At 38.5% G+C, this 24282-nt stretch overlaps 1 protein-coding gene across 3 annotated transcripts in view; it reads left to right on the forward strand.

The window, feature by feature from the left end:
* The window catches only part of PDE4D (phosphodiesterase 4D), a 327831-nt gene that overhangs the window by 285377 nt on the left and 18172 nt on the right, over nucleotides 1–24282 (forward strand). For all 3 annotated transcript variants that reach the window (XM_063295628.1, XM_063295629.1, XM_063295630.1), the window contains exon 7: nucleotides 12827–12920. In XM_063295628.1, coding sequence (XP_063151698.1) covers nucleotides 12827–12920 — 94 coding nt within the window. The remainder of the gene's footprint in view (nucleotides 1–12826; nucleotides 12921–24282) is intronic.

Consider the following 24282-nt stretch of genomic DNA (forward strand, 5'->3'; position numbering starts at 1 on the left):
CTATTTTATCGAGATTTGTCATTGCTCTTCTCCCAAGTATTAAGCGTCTTCTGATTTCCTGACTGCAGTCAGCATCCGCAGTAATCTTCGCACCTAGAAATACAAAGTCTTTCACTGCTTCTACATTTTCTCCCTCTATTTGCCAGTTAACAATCAAGCTGGTTGCCATAATCTTGGGTTTTTTTGAGGTTTAGCTGCAAGCCAGCTTTTGCACTTTCTTCTTTCACCTTCATCATAAGGCTCCTCAGTTCCTCTTCGCTTTCAGCCATCAAAGTGGTATCATCTGCATATCTGAGATTGTTAATGTTTCTTCCAGCGATTTTAACTCCAGCCTTGGATTCCCCAAACCCAGCATGTCGCATGATGTGTTCTGCGTACAAGTTGAATAGGTAGGGTGAGAGTATACAGCCCCGCCGTACTCCTTTCCCAATCTTAAACCAGTCTGTTGTTCCGTGGTCTGTTCTTACTGTTGCTACTTGGTCGTTATACAGATTCTTCAGGAGGCATACAAGATGACTTGGTATCCTCATACCACTAAGAACTTGCCACAATTTGTTATGGTCCACACAGTCAAAGGCTTTAGAATAGTCAGTAAAAGAGAAATAGATGTTTTTCTGAAACTCCCCGGCTTTTTCCATTATCCAGCGGATATTGGCAATTTGGTCCCTACTTCCTCTGTCTTTTCTAAATCCAGCTTGTACATCTGGCAATTCTCGCTCCATGAATTGCTGAAGTCTACCTTGCAGGATCTTGAGCATTACCTTACTGGCATGTGAAATGAGTGCCACTGTTTGATAGTTTGAACATTCTTTCGTGGTTCCCTTTTTTGGTATGGGAATATAAGTTGATTTTTTCCAATCTGATGGCCATTCTTGTGTTTTCCAAATTTCCTGGCATATAGCATGCATTACCTTGACAGCATCATCTTGCAAGATTTTGAACAGTTCAGCTGGGATGCCATTGTCTCCTGCTGCCTTGTTATTAGCAATGCTTCTTAAGGCCCACTCAACCTCACTCTTCAGGATGTCTGGCTCTAGCTCACTGACCACACCGTCTAAGCTATCCCCAATATTGTTATCCTTCCTATACAGGTCTTCTGTATATTCTTTCCACCTTTTCTTGATCTCTTCTTCTTCTGTTAGGTCCTTGCCATCTTTGTTTTTGATCATACCCATTTTGGCCTGGAATTTACCTCCGATGTTTCTAATTTTCTGGAAGAGGTCTCTTGTCCTTCCTATTCTATTGTCTTCTTCCACTTCCGCACATTGCTTGTTTAAAAGTAATTCCTTATCTCTTCTGGCTAACCTCTGGAATTTTGCATTTAATTGGGCATACCTCCCCCTATCACTGTTGCCTTTTGCTTTCCTTCTTTCTTGAGCTATTTCTAGTGTCTCAGGAGACAGCCGTTTTGCCTTCTTGGTTTTCTCTTTCTTTGGGATGTATTTTTTTGCTGCCTCCTGAACAATGTTGCGAACTTCTGTCCAGAGTTCTTCCGGGACCCAACTACTAAGTCCAGTCCCTTAAATCGATTCTTCACCTCCACTGCATATTCCTTAGGAATATTAGTGAGCTCATATCTAGCTGATCTGTGGGTCTTCCCTAATCTCTTTAGTCTGATCCTAAATTGTGCAAGAAGAAGTTCGTGATCGGAACTACAGTCAGCTCCAGGTCTTGTTTTTACCGACTGTACAGATGTCCGCCACCTTTGGCTGCAAAGGATGCAGTCAATCTGATTTCGGTGTTGTCCATCTGGTGAAGTCCATGTATAAAGCCGTCTCTTAGGTTGTTGGAAGAGAGTGTTTGTTATGCAGAGTGAGTTGTCTTGGCAAAATTCTATCAGCCTATGTCCTGCTTCGTTTTGTTCTCCCAGGCCATACTTACCTGTAATTCCAGGTGTCGTTTGACTGCCCACCTTAGCATTCCAGTCTCCCATGATGAAAATAACCTCTTTTAGGCGTGTTGTCCAGTAGGTGCTGCAGATCCTCATACAACCGCTCTACTTCAGCTTCTTCAGCATCTGTGGTTGGGGCATATATTTGGATCACTGTGATGTTAGATGGCTTGCCCTGAATTCGAACTGAGATCATTCTATTGTTTTTTGGATTGTATCCAAGCACTGCTTTAGCCACTTGACTATTAATTAGGAAGGCTACTCCATTTCTTCTGTGGTCCTCTTGTCCACAGTAGTAGATCTGGTGATCATTTGATGTGAAGTGGCCCATTCCAGTCCATTTCAGTTCACTGATGCCCAAAATGTCTGTCTTTAATCTTGACATCTCACCAGTAACCACATCCAATTTGCTCTGGCTCATAGATCTTACATTCCAGGTTCCAATGGTGTGTTGATCCTTAGAACATCAGATTCGCCATTCACCACCAGCACTGTTGGCCACTAGCGGTCCTTTCGGCTTTGAGCTAGCTGCGTCATCACGTCTGGGGCTAGTTGAACTCCTCCTCTGTTCCTCCCCAGTAGCATTTTGACCATTGTCCGACCTGGGGGTCTCATCTTCCGATGGTATACCGACATATCTCTGGTTGTACTGATCCATTTAGTTTTCACGGCAAGAATACTGGGGTGGGTTGCCATTACCTTCCCCAGGGATCGCATTTAGTCTGACCTCTTTGTCATGACCTTCCCCTCTTGGGTGGCCCTTCATGGTTTAGCTCATGGCATCATTGAGGTGCTCCAGCACCACGATAAGGTAACGATCCTTTGCTGAAGTCAGCACTGCTACTCAGTGGCAAATTTGGCTTTGATTTAGTATCACGGAATACCTCTTTTGAGAAGTGTGGAGGGAGAACACATCTCTGCTTGAAGCAATCCTTTGTTCACTGCTGCTTTTATCTTCTGATCCTAATCACTGATACAGATAAATACTCCAAGGAGGAAGTGGTATCCACATGCAACCTTAGGGTTAGGGTTAGAGGTGCTGTAACAAAGAACAGAATTTTCCTTCTCATGTGTCTGGATTTGACCCTCTGGTCACTGCTTTTCTGAAAGAACCCCTCACCCACCTGTTGTTTGAACTTAGTTTCACAACAGAAGAGTGATACAACTGCTTTTGGAAGCCAGTGCGCTTGGTTGAGGTAAAATAACTCTATGAGCTTTGTTGTTGTTGTTATGGTCCTTTGAGTCAGTCCTAGTCCCTACATGGTCAGATCCACAGCTGTATATACTAGCGCCTTAAAGTGGTCCCCATGTATTTATGAATCCAAATCAGAACTTTTAATTGCCATCTTGGATGCTATTTTATATTTTATACTTATATTTATACATTATGTAATATATCTTGTTTTTATTATATTTTAATTCTTTTTAGCTTTATTGTATACCGCCCAGAGTCCCTCTTTTGGGGGAGATGGGCAGTGACAAAATGTGATAAATAAATAAATATTTTTGAGTTCCCTACTGCTGCTTGACTTAGGTTTTTTTTTTTTTTTTTGCTGTGCGATACTATTAGCCCAGAGAACTTTGATTATTGTGTAGATTGGAACAGTAATAAATCATAGTAAATAAGTGGATAAAATAGTAAATAATAGATGGAGCAGATTTTGACAAAAAGAGTAAGTCTTTAGAACTATCATTTTCTCTATAACTATATTAGAATTTATAGTTCAGTGTATCTGGAAGGCGCCATTTGAGGGAGGCTGTTATAGAGATTCAAGGAAAGCAAGGGTCCCATTTATCAGGTTGAAACTGTTTAACACTTGGGGAGGTGTTAGCTTCAAATTGTCATTATATTATATGATTTATGATAGTCATATTCTTATCACTATCAATGCTAAATATTTAGTCATTTATCCTCTAAATAATGGCTATATGCCTCTAAATAATGGCTATATAAATAATGGCTATATACCTGGTCTTTACTTCTTTTGATTTTTCCTGCTTTTCCTGCTTAAATCCTTTTTCTGAGGATTTATCTGTGGAATTCTGCATAATGTTCTTATATGTATTTCTGTATTAAGTTGATGTAACAGAATTCTGTGTAACAAAAGGATTGCAGCCACTACTCTCTTGTGAATGTTTTTAGTCAGTAGGAATGGTCCAGTAAGTCCATAGCTGAGCACAGTCTGTCCACTTCAATGAATCTTGTGTGTGCACAGCCTCCCTTGAAATGAATAAAGAATGAATGTGCTGCAGCAGCATTCCCTGATTGACCTCATTAATTCAGAACAAATCAGCAAGTAGTATAATGAATAGTATGGCTTAGTTATGTGGTTTCAAACATTTTCCCTACTAAAATAAAACGTTTGTGGCTTATTACAGATTCTGAGTTCAGCCAAAAATATCAATGCATGTACTGAAATTATTTGTACAATTTTTAAAAGAAATTTTTTATTTTTTAAATTAAACTTCAAGAACATTACAATTAAAATTTCTGTAAAAATGTTAATATGTGGAAATACACACACAAACACACACACACTTAATAGCAATATAACTATATTACTATAGTATTAAAAAAACTAGTTTGGAACAAGTCTTACACTTAAATCTATCTCTTGCATGTTCCCATTCATTGTTGCTTTCTTTTAGTTATAAACTTTATAATTCTGTTAGGTATTAGAACATAAGCTGAGAAACTATGTTAAAAATGATCTGCAAATCTTGTTTGTCTGAACATAATGTAACATAATGGTTTGTATTAAAGAAGATGCTGACTCATATTATGCCAGAGAAGTTGGGTGTCACAAGTCTAAACTCATACATAATGCCAAATCATTGCTTAGCATAGCATAATATGTGAATGAGCTTGCTGTCACTTTTTGAATACCACTTCAGCCATCCTCCTTCAATATATTAGTTTTCTAACGTATCAGACTACAACTTCCATTAGCCAAGATCTGGGTAGCACCAAGTTGAGGAATGCCATAAGAAGCAGGCTCACTGAAACAATTTTAAAAATGTAATGTAACTTAAGGGTTATAGGCACACAAAATGATGTTCTTAACTCACTGAAATATTTAGGACATACTACTGATTAACTTCCTTGGCTTCCTATTTGTGGTATGGAGGTGGCTAGCTTACTTTACAACGTGCTGAAGTAACATTGAAATTATTTGACTATACTGTGAAGAATTTGCTGTGTGTATGATTTAATCTAGTACAAAAAAATGTGTTTTACCCTGTCTTTTTATATTGGAAATTCATAATGGGAATCTAAAATCTCACGTGTCATTACATTTGACAGTGTAGATTAACATTCCCTCCCTCCAGTGAAGTGGAATCCATTTCATAGATTCAGTTTAAGGTGTCGAAGAATATCTGTTGCATTTGCTTTGGAATATTAAAATGATTTTCCCCCGGTAATGTTGTTATGTTTGTTAGAGGACACATAAAGGTAGGAAAGGTACAGTGACGTTACATCTTTTTTTGTTGAATGCAGGAGTGCATATACCAAACAGTTGAACTAAGCATTGTTCTTTTCATCTGATTTCTGCCATAAATTAGCTTATACGATACTAGGTGGATCATAAGCTTTTTGTATTTAGGTAATAATAAATGCTTTGTATTGATGTTAACAGAATGAGATGTAATTGAATTGCTGCATGTAGGGATTTAAAACTGCACATGCACATGTACACTTGCATGTGTAGTTGGGAAATATATATATTTTTAATGATAGAAAGCTAAAGAATTCAACCCAAATGACATTTAGCCTGAGTAAAACAACCAGCTATGCTTATTTGACTGAGTTCATTGAGCCTCTCTCACTGAGCTAATAAATGTTACTGCCACACACAGAAAGTTAAGCTAATTAATCATGTCTGCTTTGAAATAATGCTGCAGGGAAACCATTATTAAATGGCATTTAGCACAAAAGAGAACTACCTTCTTCCCAAGAGATTCTGACATGAAGACCAATCAGAAACTAGCACACACATGTCACAGCTTTCTGTGCTGCTTTTATGTATTTTTGGCTAGAACAGGATTGGCTGTTATCTGGGTTTTATGGGAGGGTTTACTTGACACTGATTGTAGCTTCCCTGCAGATCCTTATTTGGAACGCTGTTGATAGAACAAGTATTTTCCAGCAGCTGAGCATCTTGATATACATAATTCATCAAGTCGTTCTGTTCTGGAAATATGCAGATCTCTGTCTGCTCTTCAGATTTCTGTTCAGCTTGTGCAATATGTCTTTCAAGCCAGGTTCTTGAATTTTACAGCACTTTAGAATTTTGCAAATGGCTCCTAGATAATCGAAGATCTCCTGACTGGAACATCAGTTAAATAATCTTTTATATACCTAATTGCTGGAAATTTATAAATCAACAGAACTGAGAATCAAAATTCATTTAAAAGGATTCAGCATACTTCTTTCCCTGTATCTCAGTAATAACAGAGGACTGAAAAATTCTGCTTTAAATTGGTAATATTAAAAGCATCAAAAATGCCTGAAGCAAACTATTTACTGTCAGTATCTTGGGGCTACATAAAGGTAGGAATTTGTTCTAAGAACTTTCTAAATCATACTTGTTTGCATGCAGTGTTTGCTTGAACATTGATATTTTTTGTATTATAGATTGAGGCCTTACTGATATATTAAAATAGCTTTATAATGTGTCATTGAAAACAATTAATGAATTCCTTCTAGCATTCACTTATGCTCAAAGGTACCTATAACAAAGTTGTGCAGTCCTGTACATGCATACTTAGTAGGGCAAATTCTCAGGTTAGCCGCTATAGGGTTACTGCTTTGAAGTTTGTGTGTTAGGGAAATTCAGGCTTTGACTATTGTGCTATTTTCCATTCCCCAAGGAGGAGGTCCTTTAAGAGCATATAAACAATAAGGGCTAAATGCATACTTTCATACTACTTTCTGAATATGCAAAGATTTCAACTATTAAGGTTCTATTTTATGCTTTCTGTATATGACCCACATCTTAAAATTGATTAAAGCCTTTCTAAAATAGCGAATGGTTGGAAATGGTCTTTTCCTCTCGCTGATGATGTGAATCTTAACTTACTGAGAATTAATTTATAAAGCTTCAACTAAAAAAAAAATAGATTGGCTTGTCCCTTTATATTGACCTGTATCTATACCATCATATATATTGTGATATACAGTGTCAAATCTGAGGCAGAACCATGAACTTAACAGATAACCTCCTGCTATTTATGTTCTGGAAGCTCAAAATTTCAAGGAACTACATGCCCATTTTCCATAATACTTTTTTCCTAAGTAAGTTATCACTTAGTGAAATAAAGATTAATACCTTGACTAAACAAGGATGATATTGCATGTAAAAATAGGTTATCCAAATGTTGTTTTCCATTTTGTGTGTGGATCTTACCTGTAAAAAGGTGCTGTGTAAAGAAATCAATAAAGCAACTGAAATGCTGTGCTTCTGCAACCAATAAATAGCAACAGAAGGTTATCAGATTTAGCCATCATAGTAGTAGTTCTTCATATTAAGAGTCTCAGTGGGACAGAGTGATGAAGTTGGACTGGGATAGATTTTTCCAGCAAAGTGGCCTGGAGGTGAACCACAGCAGGCTATAATCCAAGTAATTATACATGGTGAACACTATGTTGGAGGAGGTTGGATTAGGGAAATCCCAGTCTTTGTTCTTCTTTTAAAGTCACTGAGTGGCCTCAGATAAGCCACTGAAGTAGGTGAAGCCCGTATGTGCAGGTGGTTTGACCTCTAGAATATATTGGAGTGAATAGCAACTGACCCCAAGCAATCATCTTTCTGAAAAGAGGATCAGCACACCAACTATGACATAGTGGATAACAGCCCAATATGCTGGTTTAAAGCAGCTCTTTAACTGTGCGATAGTTTACTTGGAGGGATACTGGATTTTTAACACAACCATTGAATAAATACTAGTGAGCAAAATAAGAACCCTGATAAGTGAGGCATGATAGTTTAGGCCTTTAGTAATATACTAATGTAGTAAAATCTTTTTGTTATGGTTAGCAATACATTTCACTAAACAAATAATGGTTTATACTTTTCTTGCTTTATTACTATTAATGTTACAAGTTTTGTGAGGCAGAATTCTTTCTCACTGCAGATTTATCCAGTAAAATGTTTTTCAAGGTGAACAATTAATGTTCTTATGACTGTGTGAAAAGTGAAAGGTCCCCTGTGCAAGCACCGATTCATGCTTGACCCTTTGGGGGGATGCCACTTTTGCAACATTTTCTTGGCAGACTATATCAGGGTAGTTTCATGTAAAATTCATATTTCAATTTAATTCTGCCCTGCAAAATTTTCAGCTATTTATTTATTTATTTCTTAGACCCAAATAATTATAGATCATAATTTTTCCTTAAAAAATAAGTTGGTTTTCAAAGGAAAATCACCAAAGTGTACTGTAATATTTCTTCGACCATTCCTATTGTCTTTCATTTTCACATATATCTTCCAATGGCTGCCCAGGACAAACCTGAAGGTAGTTTGGATTTGGAGAATATATATCCTAAAGTGCTAATGGACTGAAAAATATATAAACAATGCATAGCTTCCACAAGTTTTAAGATTCATTAAAGTTAAAATGAGGTATGAACCTAAACTGTGTGATCCTATGCATACTCATTGGGGAATAAATCTCATTCTATTTTGTGGGACTGACCCCTCGTTAAGTGTACAAGGGCTTTATCCCTAATATTCTGTGTTACACTGTTCAGTGCTTTATGAGATTGAAGGTATTGGGTAGGAAGTACTGGATCTATGCTACGCAGACTACACCTTTTTCTCATTGCATATATTTTGATTTTTTGATTTATTTATGATTTCCTATCCTTGTATTTTGGGATTAACTGAAGCCAATCATAGGGTGCAGTCTTCTTCCTTTGGCTTACTGCTTGTTGTGGATTAAATCAAGTGAGACTAGGAACTTAAATCAGGAAGGGTTGAATGATTAACAGCAAAGTGATCTTGCAAATAGAAGCATGTTTCCCCTTTTATTCTTGCTGAGTTAATCATCTTGACTCAAGCAGGAGTTGGTAAAATGATGACTGACATGAAATCATAGAGGTGCTTCTCTTCTGCCTTTGGAACACATCATAGATTTTTATCATAGCAGCAGTATCCTGGTATCCAACTGAGTCCCCAGTGTGACTAGCAACAGATTGTATTCCACCTTCTAAGGTGGGGACCAGCATAAGGATTTTGTGTTGCAGCAGAAGGAATAGTCACACTCTAAAGTATCGGAGGGCAATGATACCTATGTTGTTTCTAAGAATATCAAGGATGGCTTTGGGGATGAGGTTTTACCTTATGTCACCACTTTATTTTCCAGTTGGACAATAGAGAAGGTTTGTTTATTTGTTTGTTTATTTATATAAAATTTATTCACTGCCTATCTCACTCAGAGAGTGACTTTGGGCAGTTGTGAGGTTAATATAATATTTACACAGGACCAGTCTCTTTGGCCTAACCTTCCCTCTCTCCTTTAATTTTTTTTTTTTGCTTCTGGCCAACTTTCTAAACAGACTCAAACAACTATATCTAGCCATAATTTAAATTTCACTTAATGCCGTTGACAAATCTTCAGTTTGTGGTATTTGGGTAAAACTAAGGAGTAGCTTTATGTATTTTCCCAATGCACACTAGAAGAAACTTTGCCCTCAACCTGAAGCTCTGTCTAGGGAGCTCTTCCTCCTGTGACCTTTTTCAAAATGAATGAAGTCAGCTGCCCTGGAATCTTGAGATAACCGGGTATGGCACCCCATCAGGACAAAGCAGGCATTTCAATCAGGTTCTAGTTTTCTTCCCTGTTACCTGATGATGGTTGCTTCAGAGAAGAAATAAATAAATAATGAGAGCCATCTTTAAAGGGAAGGCTATATGGCTCTTTGCATATTGGCTAAAACATAATTTGTGCATGTGCATGAGCAAAGTAACCGCATATCTTACCTAAAAGATTTGATCACTGCATTTTCCTAAATACCCTTATCTCACAGCAGCATCCTCCAAATTATCACCCTCCAGATGTGTTGGGGCATGGCCAGTTCTGGCCAATTGCTGCAATAACATGTCTGGAGAGCACCAGGTTGTGAGAATGCTGTCCTGAAGCAACATACTATGGGTTAAAATAGTATCCTCCTCACACCAAAAGAGCCCTTGTGGAAGATCACCATACATACAGTATGCTTGTTTCTACTGTCAGAGAATATGCAGTGATAGGAAGTATCTCATTATCCTGCTTTATTTCACCCAGAGAGCCTGCTTTAGAAATATATATTTATTTTATTTTATTTTATTTTATTTTATATATTATATTATATATATACTATACTATACTATACTATACTATACTATACTATACTATACTATACTATACTATACTATATTGTTATTTTTATAAAGTGAGTAGTCAGCCAGTTGGATGTAGCGGTCAAGGTACCAGACTAGAAACCAGGAGATACTGAGTTCTAGTCCTGTCTTAGACATGAAGACAGTTGTGTGACCTTGGGCCAGTCACTGTCTCTCAGCCGTAGGAAGAAGGCAATGGCAAACCACTTCCATAATCTTGCCAAGAAAACTGCAGGGATTAGGCTGGGCTGTCACCAGGAGTCAACGCTGACTCGAAGACACAAAAATTAAAAATTACAAAGTTGGTAAAGCTCAAGAGCACGCAACCTCTCTCTAAAATATGCTATCTTTATAAAATATTAAAAACTGTTAATACTCCCTAAATATTTTGGGCTGTGTCTCCCATATTTTTGGCTATTAGCCTACGTCTGATGAAAGCTGTAATATATACTTGGCTGTATATACAATACAAATATATTTGGCCTATATATTGTATATACCTGTCCTATGTATTGCTGAGCAAGCAAATCAATGCCCTCTTCATCCAGAGATTTACAATCTAAAATAGGAATGGAACATGTGAGAAGCAGTATGTAGAAAACTAAAAAAAGCAAATGAGTGGGTGGGCTAAAGGAAAAGTGTAAATAGACTTCAAACATACATCCTAGTCTGCCCTCAGCCCAGGGTTTTCGGTGTTTTTGTTTAGTGTATAGATTATAAGTGATAATATATAAAGAAACAGATAACAGACTGATATATGCATGAGTAGAACAGCAAAACATATTCTGCATCCTATAGCACCTTGCAGATTACCCTACACTGGATTATTTTCAGACAGTACTTTGCTTGGGTAATGTATATTGTCCATACACTGAGAGCAAATATGGAGAAGACACATGTATATGTGAATGTACATTCTTGACAGAGTAGGCTGATAGGAGATCAAAACCAATGGGGGAAAAAATGGCGTAGCTTTAAATCAAGTCAGGGAATATTCCCAGACAGTAAAGTAGAAACAAATAGTATAAGCAATACATTTCTGAAGAATGCAGTATCTAGCTTTTCTGAATATGGAAGACAAGTAAATTTTAAAATTCACATTTCCTTACCATATGAAAAGAGTACAGTCTGAGTTTTTTTCCCCCAGAGACTTTCTAATCCTGTATTCTTCTAGCCTTTTCTAACCCAATTCCTTCCATGTATAATGGATGAAAACTCATAATTCCCAGCCCTCGTGATACTTGTCTAGAAATTATGATGTTTTAGTTCAGCACTATGGGAGACTTGAACATAGGACACCCTGGGGGCTCTAGGTCTTTGCTGGACTGATGGAAATCAGCCTTATCAGCCTTTCATCTGACTCATCAGAATAGCCATTCAAGTCACCAGAGACTACTGAAAGGCAGTTTCCTATATAGCATGAAACAAATGATGGCAACCCTTGAACCTCTCTGCTTCTTGCTATATTTCTGTAGGCCTTGAATTCTGAAAGCAAGAACAACACTGCAATAGAAGGATATTGCAGAAAATACTTTGCAATACTTTTATTGTTGAAACACATGCTGCTTAATAAAACTCAGTCACAAACAGCTCTGTCTTTAAAAGCTTATGAGCCCATACTTGCAAAATTGTTAACCAAGGCAGAGGTCTGATTCTCTGCCACTAAACTGAATGTAGTTGGGATAATATAATCACACAAATAGAAAACTGAGGAAACTATTGGAGGGCCTGCTTTTTGATAATTGGAATAGCTTGCTACAACCTTCACAAGTTCCTCCAAAAATGTTCATCATCAACTCATACTCCTCAATCAGTGTGTTGAAGACTATGGAAGTTAAAGTGCAATCTATCTGGAGGTCACCAAATTGGGAAAGCTCGTTTCTCTATTCTTTGACATGATCCTCACTTTACTAAACTGTGGTTTTTTTTAACCTGTACACATTCTGCTTTATAAAACAGCTATGTATATCCACAACAAAATTAGAATGGCTAGTTCCCAAAGCAGTTGGATCATTATTTATTTATTGTTTTTAAAATTAAGTGTGCAAACTTAGATATACAGATTTTTAGTAAATGGGCAACAACTGATGACCTTTTTTTTTAGTCCTGCCTTCAGAAATGCCTAATGTTGCTAAGCGATTTGAATTATTTCCACTGGAAAGGATGGCTTGTTGACATAACTTAAAAAATAGGAACTTAAGAATATTGTTTTCGTCTTTTTTGAGAACATAGGTGGGATGTGTGTATATATTATAAACCTTTAATATATATTTTGTAAATAGGATAAGAGCAATGAAATTGATCTCTGTTCATATCCACAATCAATTTTTCAGTATCTCTTTATGTAAAATGATGTGTGGAATAATGCATTTGGTGATGTCTGCTTTGACATTTTCCCTGAGAATCTGATTCTACCTTTCATTATGCCATTGAGCTAAGGTGGTTTACTGAATTGAAAATGTGAATATATCTGTTAAAAAGGTTCTTAAACAATTCTCATAGAAGTTATCCATTTACTGGCCATTGACATACACTGTTTTGCTTTCCTTTGCAGTTTAAAAGAATGCTCAATCGAGAGCTAACCCACTTATCTGAAATGAGCCGATCAGGCAATCAGGTCTCTGAATATATATCCAACACATTTTTAGGTAAGCATATGATTATGGAAACAGGTATTTCTTGTGTTTTTTTTTTACATGGTTCCTTTGTTTCCACTACCTACCATGCAATATCTTTTTCTGTTATGTGTATTTATATGCATATTATAAAGCAAGCATTGGTTAATTAAATACAATGTTAGCTTTTATTTTACAACATGAGTATTCCTTTATATTGAGAGAGACTTTACTGTGTTCACAAAATACTATTGGATGACCTCTCAGATGTGACTTTACTAAATGTCTGTGTGTGTTGCGTGTGTGCTCCTGTATTAATCAGAGATACTCTAAGATCTTCAGCTTAACCACCCCCTCCGAAATAGAGGGAAGACTAATCAAATTAAAAGGGCCGCCCCAGATTGGACATGACTATTTTAAGCAGCTGAAGGAAACCTTTAATTTTCTGGGCAATAAGATACTTGATGAATAGAAGAAACTAGGACAGGCCTGTCATCCATTAATTGAAGTGAGTCCCTGTGAATGATTCATCTCCTTATACTGTAGGGCGTGCTGTTACAGTATGGAGTTGCCTTTAAAGAATCTACCTTCAACTATTATTGCTTCTGGGCAAATAGTTATGCTAAGAGTTGTGGCAAAGAGTTTACCAGATGATATTTTGGTAGATGCCTTACATTACATTATCCATAGGCCTGCATTATCCATAGGCCATTTTTCAAACCCTCCAAACTATTTCCAAAAGATTCTGAATAAAAGCCAATACATTTAAAATACATCAGACTCTTTGGAGGAAGATATGTTCAGTAAACCCAAATGAAAGCTACATATGAAAGATATTTTTCCACACATGTAGACAGCGTACCTGCTACAGTATTTTGCACATACAGACACATAGTGCTTCCTGCTGGCCCACACATCGCCCAGTTTTTCCAAGGGCTTTCCCACCACTGCAGCTGATCAGCCTGCCCATTCCCCTGATTATCCCAGGGCCGCCTTGCATCTTGTTGTGGCAGCCTGCCTATCTCCCCAGTCATCCCAGAGCTTTCCTGCCTCAGCCACCAGTCATCCCATCGGTCTACCCATTCCCCTGATTGTCCCAGGATCTTCCTGCAGACATCAGACTTCACAGAGCCTTCTCCCACTGACTCCAGTTGTCTTGCTGCCCTCCCATTGATTTAATGCACTTTGTTATTTCAGGGGGGAGTGGTCATTAATGCTGAATGCATCATTGAGTGGGAGAGGATCACCTACATCCAAAAGAGTCCAGAAGTCTAGACTCCAGCATTCCTTTTGTTCAGTGGACTTCTGGAACAACTCCCAGAACTTCTAGAGTATGCAAGCCCAAATGGTTTTGATAGGCTTACCTGACAACTTATATTTTCATTGCATCTACCAGTTTCAACAAGCTGTGTTGACACCCCAATGGCTAGTCAGGAGCGAATAGGCTTTTTAGGAACTTGAAGGCAATAGACTCAAATCAGGGTGAAATCCCAAAGAGGATTTTATTGAGGAAGTATTAAGAGAATCAACAGCGAAAGATAAACCAATCCACATCCCTTCTTCATGCCAGGATCCCTAACAATGGCAGTAAATGGGCCCTGAAGCTGGTGGTTACGCAGCATGCTCCCAGAACTTTGGACCTGCACCAAGGTTCAGACTGTCTGGGGGGGTTTAATATTTTTCTTAAGAGACAGGAAGTATAAACAATAATACCTTGATAGCCCATCTTATCAAGCAGTTGATTGTAATTTCAGACAGTGGAATCTCTGCCACACAGCACCTTGGGGTGGTGTGATAATATATCTGGTCAATACCTTGGGAAGTGACCCTTTGTTTATGAGAACATTGGTCTTAGGCAGCTATTGGTCTCCTTCCCCTTGACAGGTATTATATTAGGAAGGTGGTATTGTCCACTTTATCTTAATGGTTACAGGTAGGAATATTGATAAGAGGCAAGCAAGACTGATTAACAATAATGATGCAATCCAAAAACCTGACTAGGTAATTTCTAAGTGCATGTATGGAGGAATACACAAATTGCCTCAAACAATTAAATAATCCATTTTGCACAGGTATTTATTGCATATGCAGAACGAAAAAGAAGGCACTAACACCTTGCCAGTCTTCTGTGATGCCAGCACAAAAGGAAGTCACATTTGAGATGAAGACAGTCTTCCACATGATTTGGGATTACATATGGTTTTGAGTCAAAATGCATGGATGCTTGGGTCTGACAGTCTCCCTGGGACATGCTCTGGAGTTTTTCAAATGGCCTAAGGACAAATACACTGGTTCTTCCTGATCAAAAATGTGCTCCTAGTTCCTTGAAGTGCTGAGAATGATAATCACCTATGGCAAAAGAGATGGTTCTATTAAGTCACTGAGCAAAAGTGTTGTTTAGTTGAACAAAAGTCTCTATTCTGTTCTTGTATAAGTTCTGTTCTTAGTTCCAAAAATGATTAGGAAAGAAACATTTTGTATCTTGAGTATGTGTCAGTACACTGTGTAGACTTCCTTCTTGGTGAGATGTGGCCAAAAGTATGTTGCCTTGCAAGGCAGTTCTATAGATGAGAGCTCTGAACTTTCATAGAATAGCATGAGCATGCTTGGGGTAAAACCGAGCTTTAATTTTGCTTGTTGGAGACTGGCCAGAATGTCTGGCCCACTATCAGGAGATATTGGGTGTGGCACAGGGTACGGCTAATGCTGAAAACTTACCTATACCTTTTCTATCTTACAAAAAGGCCATATGGCCAAGGTGGGCCCATCTGGTGATGTTCATGGCATACAAAAGACTGTGGAAGAAGTGAATGGTAAACAGAATGAATTAAGAAATGAAATGAATGAAGGTGGCCTAATATATAGTGGGATGGAATTGATAAATACATTCAGGAAAGTGAAGGTATAGGTTTTATTATGAACAGAAGTATAAATTAGTGTTATTTAGGTTGTGGGTGCATGTGAAAGTAGTTTATTGGTGGTATATTATGCCACAGTGAATGATGATAATGAAAGAATTAGATATGATTTTGGGGAAATTAAGCAATATTCTGAATAAATGCAATCCAGGGGAAGGAAGTTATTCTGTTACATAACATAAATGGATGGATAGGAAGAAGAGAGAGTATAGAAAAAATGGTTCATTTGAAGACTGTAAAGTAAACAAGAATGGTGATGGTTTGATGGCTATCTGAACTGAAAAATGTCTGTTCATTTCAAATATGTGGTTTAAGCATAAGCTTATTCATGCAAACACATGGCAATGAATATGAATAAAAATTATGATTTGATTAAGTGTGATGAAATTTTTTAAAAAATAGTAAAGGTTAGAAGTGTGTTCAGAAATACTGAATGAGAGATAGATCATTATTTGATAGTGTCAGTTGTGGATCTCGAGCAGGTGGAGAATGAATATAGATGAAAAGGAAAGAAGTAGAAAAAATTGCAGGAAGAAAATGGATGTATCCAGTATGAAAATGTATTAGAAGATAGATTAATCTCACAATACAATGAATGGAAAGTGGGCTTAAGGAAAGAGGATGTGGAACCTGCTTAGAAAAGAGTGAAAAAAAGTACCACTCCAGCTCAGTGAAGAAGTCTGTGGAATTACATTAATGCAAAACATGAAAAAGGATACTTGTGAAATAAGGAAATGAAAGAATCTGTGGAGAAGAATGCATATTCAGTATTTCAGTCATTTTATTTTGGTCATCAACCAGTAAAACAGAACAAAAAAGTCACAGATGATTTAGAGTAAAACAAGCTGTAAAATCATATAACAATTCAAGTAAAATTGTGAGTTAAAGTTTAAAAATTTGGGGCGTAAAAATTAATATAGTAATTTATACAAGGCAACTAAATGATTAGGTATAGAATAATAAAATAGTAAAATTACCAATCTGCAATATATAGAACCGCTATAATACTGAAAGCAATGGAAAAGTTGTTGTTGTTGTTGTTATTACTATATCTAGAGAAAATTTAGTGATGTAATGTACAAGGAAGTATAGTACATAAGGAGTGATTCTGATTTCAAAACTAAAAGAGTCCAATTATAGTGACTATTTATCTATATTGTTAAGATAACTCTGGCAGCTAATGAAATTGAGACAAAATTAAGATTCAATTGACAGTAAGGACATAAAACATTGAAATTAATTGAAAAAGTAGAAATTAAATGAATAGCTGCATTTGAAATGTTTCCAAATGGAAAATATCTAGGAGAAGTTTGAAGAGAAATTACAGCATATTGTACAAACTATGGAACAGTATTTCGCTGTAATCATCAAAGTAGAATCAAATTCGTCAGGAAAAATGCATGAGGGTGATGGCAACAAATAAGGATAAGGGTAACTATTATACAGGTAGTCCTCAGTTAACAACCACTTGTTCAGCAACAGTTCAAAGTTACAAAGGCACTGAACTGTCCACAAAGTTCTGGCCATCCCAGCATCCCCACAGTCATGTGATCATGATCCAGGCACTTGGCAACTGGCTCACACTTACAACAGTTGCAGCATCCTGCAATCATGTGATCACCATTTGCGACCTTCCCTGCCAGCTTCCTGCAAGCAAAGTCAGTGGGAAAGCTGGCAGGGAAGGTTGCAAGTTGCTCCTGTAAGTCACTTCTGCTCCCGCCACTTTTTCTTCTGAAAAGCCTGGCTATGGAGTATGAGATCCTGGGGATCTCGTACTCCATAGCACCCACCCGTAGCACATACCTCCACCCACACACTGCAGTGCATGCATACACAGCAGCACTGTAGCAGCCACCTGCATGCCCTCCTGCACCTGGCAGCAGCCACCCTCCACCTGGCTGCACTCGCACAGTGCTGCAAGAGCCACCAGTGTACCCTCCCACCCCCAGCCATGCTTGGGCCACACTGCAGGAGCCGCTAGCACACCGTCCCACACACTTGTCCCACGCCACAGCAGCCACTTACCCACCCACTGGCCTGCTTGTGAGCTGCCTGGGTCTTAAGACTTCCTGCTGGCTTTCCCATTGACTCTGCTTGTTGGAAGCCAGCAGGAAGTCGTGAGGAGGTCCTCAGTTGACAGCTGCAATGGGGACTGCTGGGTTTGCCTTTGCTAAGTGATGAGGTCAAGTGATGTCACTTTTTATGACTGCATTGCTTAGCAACAGACAATCTGGTCCCAATTACCGTCATTAAGCGAGGGCTACCTGTATAATCAGGAAAAGTTATAAAGAACATGTTCATAGGGAGCAAGGAATGGTCAAGATTAAGAGTGACACAACAAATGCAGAGCAATTTTAATGGAAATGAAACATTGGGAAGTGGACGACAAGGACTGCACAAGAAGCCTTCAGCAAAGTGAATAGAATTAAAAGTAAAAGTGATGAAAGGGTTTGGAATGAAACTAAAGTGAGGTGTGCTGGAAGGAGTATTGTAAAGACGGGCAAACATATGAATGTGAGAAAGAAAGTTTACATTTTGTTGGTTTTTAAAAAGTGTATGATATAGTCAATAGTACTAAATTATGGAATGCTTTGCACAAATATGGAGTTGAAAGCTGATTGGTGAATGCAGTAGAGCAGAATATGATGGAAGTAAGAGAGCCAGTTTGTTCTAGTGGTTAAGGCACCAAGCTAGAAAGCAGGAGATTGTGAGGATGACCAGCAGCAAGGTGGATAGACTCAGTTACACTGGCAATGGGTACACCATTAGAAAACCTGGAAGACCAGGTTAAGGACAGAATGTCATGGAGGAAATTTATGTTGTTGCTAAGAGTCACCACCAACTTGATGGCACATAATCATTATTTAATGTATTGATAGAAAATTAATAAGAAATGTGTATGGTGGTGTTAAGATAGCTATATTTAACACAAGCTAAAATGCATTACTAAGCTAGCATCTCCAGCCTTACAATGGTTTCTAGTCTACATGGATGAAGGCATTAGTGCTGAGATTAATACCTGCATGGTTTTCTCCGTCTAAGCAGTACTCTTTGGGTTCCGAATAGACTTCCACTAGGTTGCAACAGCTAGGGCACCTAATCTATTGTTCGGTAAGAATTGGAGGTTTATAGCAGTGCTGTCTGTTGCAGAGAGGAGGCATAGGAAGATTCTGCATGTATGCTTTTGTAGCACTGACAGGTTGAGACTATTGAGCACATCCTTCTTCAGAGCCCACTATATAGGGAAAATGAAATGGATATGATTGTATGTTAAATTATGAAAAAATAGAACAAATGGATGAATTTGTGAATCTTGGTAGAATGTTTACTAAAGCTGGGGAAATGGATAGAGAAGTTCTATGATGTGTAAGTGGAAAGATAGTGGGAATAGGGTAGTCTCTTACGAGGAATGACTGTTCCTTGAATGAAACAAAAATATCTGTACATATGAACATGCTTCTGCCCATTTGATTATTGGAAAGTGAGAGTGCAGTATCTCAGGAGAAACATAAAAATAAATGCAGTAGAAACAAGATACCTACAAGCTATATACTTAATAAACGAACAAGAGATATGAAGAATAAATGGATATTGAAATAAGATTGAATACAGAAGTGAGCGAACAGTACAAATGAAGTATATTAAGGTGGTTTGGTCATACTGAGGGAATGTATGAGGATAGAATCGCAAAACAAATGAAGAAAAAGTAAATGGACGGTAAATCTCTCCCATTGGGGGAGATGGGCGGTGATATAAATTTAATAAATAAATAAGAGGAAGACTGAAAAAGCCATGGTTGAATGGAGTTGAAGAATCCCTTAGAAAGAGAGAAGTGAAATGTTCAAAGAAAGAAAAAAGGCAACTTAGGAAGTGATATATGGATGTGACGGTTTGTAAGAATAGAAAAATCTGGTGAGATTCAGTGAATGGTGTTGGCCTGTCTTATCATTCTAATTGGACCCAATCGGCAAAGACTTCTGCCTGTCAACACTTCTGATATAGGTTTCTGCTGTTTAGTTGAATATCACTCTGCATAGTGTTTATCAAAACTTCCTAGCTGATGGTTCATTTTAAGATGAAGGACTTCCGTCTTTAACATGAGCTTGGCAACATCCACATCAGAAAACCCAATTTTGGTAACAACCACCAATTATAATTCACTAATTCCCTGTGCGCTCATGAGCCATCTGGGTATGATTCTGAACATGTGTTGGTTCAGAATGTTCTTGGCAGAAATAAGAAAAGATGAGGCTCACCTAAGTTCTTTAGCAAAGTATACAGCCCAGTGAGTTTATTAACTTTTACTTCTGCTTGTGCAGTATCAACAGCAAGCAAAACTCTGGCTGCATGCAAGGTTCTGTCCCACAGCAGTATGTTGCTTCTTTGATTTGCAGTTTAAATCTTATAACTGCTGTGCTGACTTAAAGATGGACAGCAAAACAGAGTCCATATTCAAATTGCTTGCTATTTGAAATATAGATTTGGCTAAAGAAAAATTGAAGAGGAATTTGGAAAATAGAGGAATAATCTAAAGTTTTATTTGTGTTTATTTTATTGCCTGATACGACTTTTTAAAGAAAACATTCATTAGGACAGACTGCCTGAACAGATTAAAAGCTTCTGTGCTCCTTCCCCCACCTCCCTTCTTGGCCCTCCCCCACCACCAGGATGACTCAGCTGACAGTCAAACAGAAGTGTTGGAGGCGAGAAGGAGGGAAGACAAAATGACTGCCTGGGAGAAGTAGAAAGCAGAAACTAAAAAAGATAAAAGACAGACGGAACTCTGTAAGCTTTCCTTTTGTAAAATAAATGTCTCTCCCCCCCACCCCACCCCACCCCATCCACTGAAGAGAGCTACAAAACCCAACCAATTGCCAGGTTTCCAGTATTTTGTGCCTATTGAGTCTGGGTCAATCTGGTTATTGGTGGTTCAAAAAAAGAATCTGCGACACAGTGCGTAAGTATTGCAGATGCTTAGTTGTACTTAGTGGTAACTTCATGCAGTGAAACCTAAAACTTAAAACAAGGCAGAATATTTAATTTTTACCAGTCATTTCCTCTGCATATCTCAGTTCTCCTTCTGTATCCTATATAATTCTGAAAAATCCCACAATAAGCAGCTTGGGAGCTTACCAAATGGTAGGTAAGGAAATTGGTGAAAATTGTATTCCATAGTTTGTATCTGTAGGATTGATTTCCTACAGTAAAATCATTGGAAACAATTCATTTTTGTATTGAGCAATGAACTATTAAATGGTAATTATGTGTAGAATGTTGCTATATTTGGTAACAAAATGAAGCAGAAGCATCCAGAATTTGCTGTTGCTACAGGATCTTATTGCAGACTAGGATTCTGCACACAATGGCCTCCATCAAAATTATATAATAGGCATGCATGACATTACTGTGTTATGGAAAGGAATATAGGAACAGTTAATTAGTTCTGGGGCCTTAGCATTGGTCCAAGACATTTACCAAGTTATGCACTATTGCCAGTGCTGCCACTTCTCAGTTCAATCTGAATGCCTCCAGATAGGATTGTTGCCAAGATACATGGGCCAACCAATAATATATGATAGAGAATTTGCTGAGGTCAATAGATTGATCAGAACTGACTAGAACAGAACTTGTCCTGTTGATGCTGTGTGTTTCTCTTTCTTGTTAGTCAAATCTAAAATGAAACAAATATTTTGAAAAGCCACCCCTTTCATTATACAGAGGATTAGGTAGAAAACTCTTCAGCAAAGGATCGTTACCTTGTCATGGTGCTGGAGCTTGAGCACCTCAATGATGCCATGAGCTAAGCCGTGAAGGGCCACCCAAGATGGGAAGGTCATGACAGAGAGGTCAGACTAAATGCGATCCCTGGGGAAGGTAATGGCACCCCACCCCAGTATTCTTGCCGTGAAAACTAAATGGATCAGTACAACCAGAGATATGTCGGTATACCATCGGAAGATGAGACCCCCAGATCGGAAGATGGTCAAAATGCTACTGGGGAGGAACAGAGGAGGAGTTCAACCAGCCCAAGACGTGATGACGCAGCTAGCTCAAAGCCGAAAGGACGGCTAGTGGCCGACGGTGCTGGTGGAGAACGGCGAATCCGATGTTCTAAGGATCAACACATCATTGGAACCTGGAATGTAAGATCCATGAGCCAGGGCAAATTGGATGTGGCTACTGGTGAGATGTCAAGATTAAAGATAGACATTTTGGGCATCAGTGAACTGAAATGGACTGGAATGGGCCACTTCACATCAAATGACCACCAGATCTACTACTGTGGACAAGAGGACCACAGAAGAAATGGAGTAGCCTTCCTAATTAATAGTCAAGTGGCTAAAGCAGTGCTTGGATACAATCCAAAAAACAATAGAATGATCTCAGTTCGAATTCAGGGCAAGCCATCTAACATCACAGTGATCCAAATATATGCCCCAACCACAGATGCTGAAGAAGCTGAAGTAGAGCGGTTGTATGAGGATCTGCAGCACCTACTGGACAACACACCTAAAAGAGGTTATTTTCATCACGGGAGACTGGAATGCTAAGGTGGGCAGTCAAATGACACCTGGAATTACAGGTAAGTATGGCCTGGGAGAACAAAACGAAGCAGGACATAGGCTGATAGAATTTTGCCAAGACAACTCACTCTGCATAACGAACACTCTCTTCCAACAACCTAAGAGACGGCTTTATACATGGACTTCACCAGATGGACAACACCGAAATCAGATTGGCTACATCCTTTGCAGCCAAAGGTGGCAGACATCTATACAGTCGGTAAAAACAAGACCTGGAGCTGACTGTAGTTCAGATCACGAACTTCTTCTTGCACAATTTAGGATCAGACTAAAGAGATTAGGGAAGACCCACAGATCAGCTAGATATGAGCTCACTAATATTCCTAAGGAATATGCAGTGGAGGTGAAGAATAAATTTAAGGGACTGGGCTTAGTAGATAGGGTCCCGGAAGAACTCTGCTCAGAGGTTCGCAACATTGTTCAGGAGGCGGCAACAAAATACATCCCAAAGAAAGAGAAAACCAAGAAGGCAAAATGGCTGTCTGCTGAGACACTAGAAGTAGCCCAAGAAAGAAAGAAAGCAAAAGGCAACAGTGATAGGGGGAGATATGCCCAATTAAATGCGAAATTCCAGAGGTTAGCCAGAAGAGATAAGGAATTATTTTTAAACCAGCAATGCGCGGAAGTGGAAGAAGACAATAGAATAGGAAGGACAAGAGACCTCTTCCAGAAAATTAGAAACATCGGAGGTAAATTCCAGGCCAAAATGGGTATGATGAAAAACAAAGATGGCAAGGACCTAACAGAAGAAGAAGAGATCAAGAAAAGGTGGCAAGAATATACAGAAGACCTGTATAGGAAGGATAACAATATCGGGGATAGCTTTGATGGTGTGGTCAGTGAGCTAGAGCCAGACATCCTGAAGAGTGAGGTTGAGTGGGCCTTAAGAAGCATTGCTAATAACAAGGCAGCAGGAGACAACGGCATCCCAGCTGAACTGTTCAAAATCTTGCAAGATGATGCTGTCAAGGTAACGCATGCTATATGCCAGCAAATTTGGAAAACACAAGAATGGCCATCAGAGTGGAAAAAATCAACTTATATCCCCATACCAAAAAAGGGAAACACGAAAGAATGTTCAAACTATCGAACAGTGGCACTCATTTCACATGCCAGTAAGGTAATGCTCAAGATCCTGCAAGGTAGACTTCAGCAATTCATGGAGCGAGAATTGCCAGATGTACAAGCTGGGTTTAGAAAAGGCAGAGGAACTAGGGACCAAATTGCCAATATCCGCTGGATAATGGAAAAAGCCGGGGAGTTTCAGAAAAACATCTATTTCTCTTTTATTGACTATTCTAAGGCCTTTGACTGTGTGGACCATAACAAATTGTGGCAAGTTCTTAGTGGTATGGGGTTACCAAGTCATCTTGTATGCCTCCTGAAGAATCTGTATAACGACCAAGTAGCAACAGTAAGAACAGACCACGGAACAACAGACTGGTTTAAGATTGGGAAAGGAGTACGGCGGGGCTTTATACTCTCACCCTACCTATTCAACTTGTACGCAGAACACATCATGCGACATGCTGGGCTTGAGGAATCCAAGGCTGGAGTTAAAATTGCTAGAAGAAACATTAACGATCTCAGATATGCAGATGATACCACTTTGATGGCTGAAAGTGAAGAGGAACTGAGGAGCCTTATGATGAAGGTGAAAGAAGAAAGTGCAAAAGCTGGCTTGCAGCTAAACCTCAAAAAAACCAAGATTATGGCAACCAGCTTGATTGATAACTGGCAAATAGAGGGAGAAAATGTAGAAGCAGTGAAAGACTTTGTATTTCTAGGTGCGAAGATTACTGCAGATGCTGACTGCAGTCAGGAAATCAGAAGACGCTTAATCCTTGGGAGAAGAGCAATGACAAATCTCGATAAAATAGTTAAGAGCAGAGA

This window comes from Candoia aspera, chromosome 2 (genome assembly GCF_035149785.1).
Source record: "Candoia aspera isolate rCanAsp1 chromosome 2, rCanAsp1.hap2, whole genome shotgun sequence".
NCBI classification, from domain to species: Eukaryota; Metazoa; Chordata; class Lepidosauria; order Squamata; family Boidae; genus Candoia; species Candoia aspera.